The 3958-nt window shown below is 37.7% G+C and overlaps 1 protein-coding gene across 1 annotated transcript; it reads right to left on the bottom strand.

Annotated features, from left to right (window-relative positions):
- Positions 1-1700: 1700 nt before the first annotated feature.
- LOC113236910 (cuticle protein 8-like) lies at positions 1701-3175 on the bottom strand. The gene is made up of 4 exons (XM_026473128.1): positions 3149-3175; positions 2711-2935; positions 2402-2568; positions 1701-1985 (listed from the first exon to the last, which is right to left on the bottom strand). Exons 1-4 carry the CDS (start codon positions 3158-3160, stop codon positions 1841-1843), a joined length of 549 nt encoding a protein of 182 aa, XP_026328913.1. The 5' UTR covers positions 3161-3175; the 3' UTR covers positions 1701-1840.
- Between the last annotated feature and the right edge of the window lie 783 nt (positions 3176-3958).

Below are 3958 nucleotides of genomic sequence, written 5' to 3'. Positions count from 1 at the left end.
AGGGTAAGGTTACTGGTGAAATTACTGGCACATGGGACTTGTCAGCTTATGTTTCAAGGTGAGGAGCGCAGTGGCAGTGCCCCTAAGATCTTTAAAGCTCTGAGTGGCACTGCAACTGTTATGGACAGGCAAGTCGCTTATCACGACTTTTTACAACACACGACTTGTTCGTTCCGTCACTCTGTATTATAAAAAAAAGAACCCCTGCGTCTGTTCTGTCTAAGTGTGTCAGACACCTCTTTTGTCGTGCCCAGCGTGTCCTTACACCTGCTGATAATGCCGTGTCAGTCGCTAAATTCTGGTCCTCACAAATATATACGTCAAAGTCAACACGCCTAAAAGAAGATTAAAATATTAACTGCGGGTACAATTAAAAGTACATTATGTACTTTAAATATAGATTATTACTAATGGTTTGGTACAAACTTTAATTGTGTGTTTTTCAGACTCAGTACACAGAGCCATTATAACAAACAAGTGTTGCAACTCTCCATGCCACGGTGCATAATTATTGTACCAAAACACAGACCGCGGCGCGGCGCACACGCACGCAACTACGCGTGTCTTTACATACCTTCCGGCAAACACTTAACAATTATAATGTGAACTCACAAGTCTCGAATTCCAGTGATATTGAACTGTAATTGTTCTAATACTAATAATAATATTGGTTTGAACGGGTTCTCTCTCCGCTGGCTACTGTATTTAAAGGGCTGGGAACTGTATTTAAAGGTTCTTGAGAACCTCCAGTCAGAACTTGAAAATTTAGTGAAAAAAATTAGTTTCTGTTTTGTACTAATTTAACAATGACATTTTCCGTTCAATTATAATTCAAAATTATACGAACGCAAAAGTTCGTAAATTTCCATAAGCCCCTTTTCAACTACGAGCATATTTTTATTTTTTAAAGAAGGGAATATTTTGTATATTTTAAAAACAAGTTTGAAGTGAACCACATGACTCTAGGAAAAGTTTAATTTATAGTAAAAATTTGTATCTACACATTTACCATGTCACTTTAACGAACTATGCAACACTGTGATTTTTATAAGATTGAAACAAATGACAAATTGATTAAAGTTCCCATATATTTGATTCGCATATTATATGGCGTGTGCTTTACTATTTGTTTTAAAACGATATTATTCAAAAATGTCAGAGAACATTATAAAATTGCCAAGCAAATAACCAGACTAATTATTTCAAGCCACTGTCTAACCTTACGTTTCAAGGATACAGTGTGGTAAAATTTTAATTAATTACATGTTATAATGGATTATTGTTAAAGTACCTTTTGTACGCCGCAGTGTCGGCACGTTAAGTTGAGAGGTTTAATTAGTGATATTCAGCTGGCAGCTGTTAAATACAAATGAACAGTGCTATTACAATAAAATGTCTAAATAACAGGTGCTTTAAGGTTACAGGTTTGTTGCAAATAGTTTTCGAATAATCATCGTAATGGCAAATACAAATAGCACCACTTTGTAACAGTAAGTCGAAACTTCATAATAGTGTATTGTTTGTTATTTTTCATTCAATCTGATTATGGTGGTAATTGTCACGCTTAGAATAATTATACACGAAAAGACATGATTATAAAGTAAGCTTAGAAAGCACGCAGATAAAATGTCTTTTCTAGTCAGGTCAGGTTGCTTGTTAGGTTAGGTTAGGTGTTGTTATGTGTCAGAATGTTGTATAAGTGAAATTGAAAGAAAATATAACTGTTCAGCAGCTGATTATATTTACAGTTGATTATAAAATCATTTAATCATCATTATATACACATAAATATCACATGCATCAGTCATACATCACGATCATTCAATAATACGCTAGTGGTCTAGTAGTGGAAGCCATGATGTCCATGATGGGCGAGGGGGGCGACGGCGTAGTGCGCCACAGGAGCGACGTGAGCTACTACAGGGGCAGCGTGGACTACGGGAGCGGGGTGATGGCCGGGGGTCTTGTGGACTACCGCGTTGAAACTGGAATAATATTTCATAATAAGCAATTCACGATCTCGGTGGTCTAACGGTTGGCACGGTGGATATTAAATGCCTCCTGGATATCATTTTGGGAAGTGATATTTTCTGATTTGAGTGTTCTGAGTGCTCATGGTACAGGTATTTACTTGTTTCAATTTGTGTGTAATTTAGTGCATTACTATTATTTTTCTTATAATAGGAATAGTAAAGTTTTTATCAACCATTCGGGGAATTATTTGCAAATTATATTACAAGTAGGAAGTGTTGACATTTGTCATGTTGCAATAAGTAATTTTATTTTATTACTGCCAGTCGAAGTAATGTGAAACCAGTTTTAAAATTGTTGTAATACATTTAACTGATGAACTTTACCTAAAATTTTAGTTTAATGCTTTTAAACAAAGGAATTGATTTACCCATTGTGGTCGTCAGCGGTGTACTCGACCTTGCGCACGGAACCGTCAGGCTCAACCAGGGAGTAGCTTCCATGGACGGCGCCGCCGTTGCGGGACTCATGCTGCGACTTGTGGTCGCCGGTATGAGGGTCTGCCACGGAGTACGCGTAGTCGTATTTGGGGTGGGACTGGAATTGCATAATCATATTGAAGTACATAAAATCGAGAGTAACATTAGACAATGAGCTGATCAACTTTCAAGATATTGTATTTCGAGGTGATTTGTTAAAAATACAGTGTAAATTCTAGGACATATTATATTCTACTCACGTGTTCGTATCCGTGTCCAAGAGCCAGTGGAGCGGCGTGAACAATGGGGGCAGCATGGGCAAGGGGAGCAGCGTGGACGAGGGGGGCGGCGTGGAGGATGGGGGCGGCGTGCGCATAGTGGACGGGGGCATCGTGGCGCACAATGCTTTGGGAGGACACTGCAGAGTGGTGTAGCGGCAGCAGGCCAGCGTTGGCTGCGGCCAACACTGCGCTGAGAGCTAAAATCTGTGAAGAATCAGTCAAAGGTCACTTCGAATCTCCAGTGTACCAAGTACGATTGAATAAATAGATCAGTATTGCCACGGTAAGTTGCGAGTAGGATACAGTGGGAGTTTAATAGTCAGTGGAATCAATAAATATTCTTTTAAGGATAAAGTGTTATTTAAATACTGATTTAATTTATAATATGGCCTCTATTATAAAAGCTCTAAAGCTTACTTTGGAGAACATTTTGCACTAGCTAATCAGAGCAGGTGACTGATACCATTATCGGTCCGGGCTGTGACTTTTATATGAAAAGCATACCGGAGCCGGGTCCTGCGACTGGTGGGGGGTACGGTCACTTCAGTTCCGTAACTTTGACACCGCGAGCGCGAGGCCGCATACCTTCTGCTCCTTCCTCGCGCCACCCTACAGCAATCCAGCCTCCAATTATCATCGACATGTATTTACACGCCATTTATTGTAATCGCTCCAGTTTTTATGTTAAACATGCAAACATTAATTGAATTAGATTCCACCTGACTGGATATGTTCACGATTGATGTCATGGTATCAAATTACTGAGACGCAATGAATAAGTGCCCTGGGAAACGTGTTTTATTATAGTTGACAGTTAATCGAAGAAAGCTCATAATATTATTCTATATGCAAACAATGAAACGATCTTTTAAGGACTATAAGGAAATATTGACTTCGTTTTGAGGATGGAGGAGTATAGTCATCACTGTAAGATTATTCATAAAATGACTTAAAATCATGTTAAAATATTGTATTTGCCTAAACTGTTTTAAAAATTGTACGCTAAAATAAAATAACTAAAAATTGTAATTGTACCTTAATAAAAATAAAATATCTGTTCATTGACCGGAATTAGTTTTTTGTACCATATTAAGTGTTTTTAAATTTGTTTGTTCTGATATCTCTGATATTTTATTGTAATTTATAGATTATGTGTTCGGCTCTACATTTAAGTTGCTTTCAGAGAAAAGTTCCGATTTGGAATCCAAATATATTTAATATATTTCT

The sequence above is a fragment of the Hyposmocoma kahamanoa genome, unplaced genomic scaffold (assembly GCF_003589595.1).
Source record: "Hyposmocoma kahamanoa isolate Upper Pololo Valley unplaced genomic scaffold, ASM358959v1 92, whole genome shotgun sequence".
In the NCBI taxonomy this organism is placed as follows: Eukaryota; Metazoa; Arthropoda; class Insecta; order Lepidoptera; family Cosmopterigidae; genus Hyposmocoma; species Hyposmocoma kahamanoa.
Note: the sequence above shows the minus strand (reverse complement) of the source record. Positions and strands in the feature narration are given on the sequence as shown.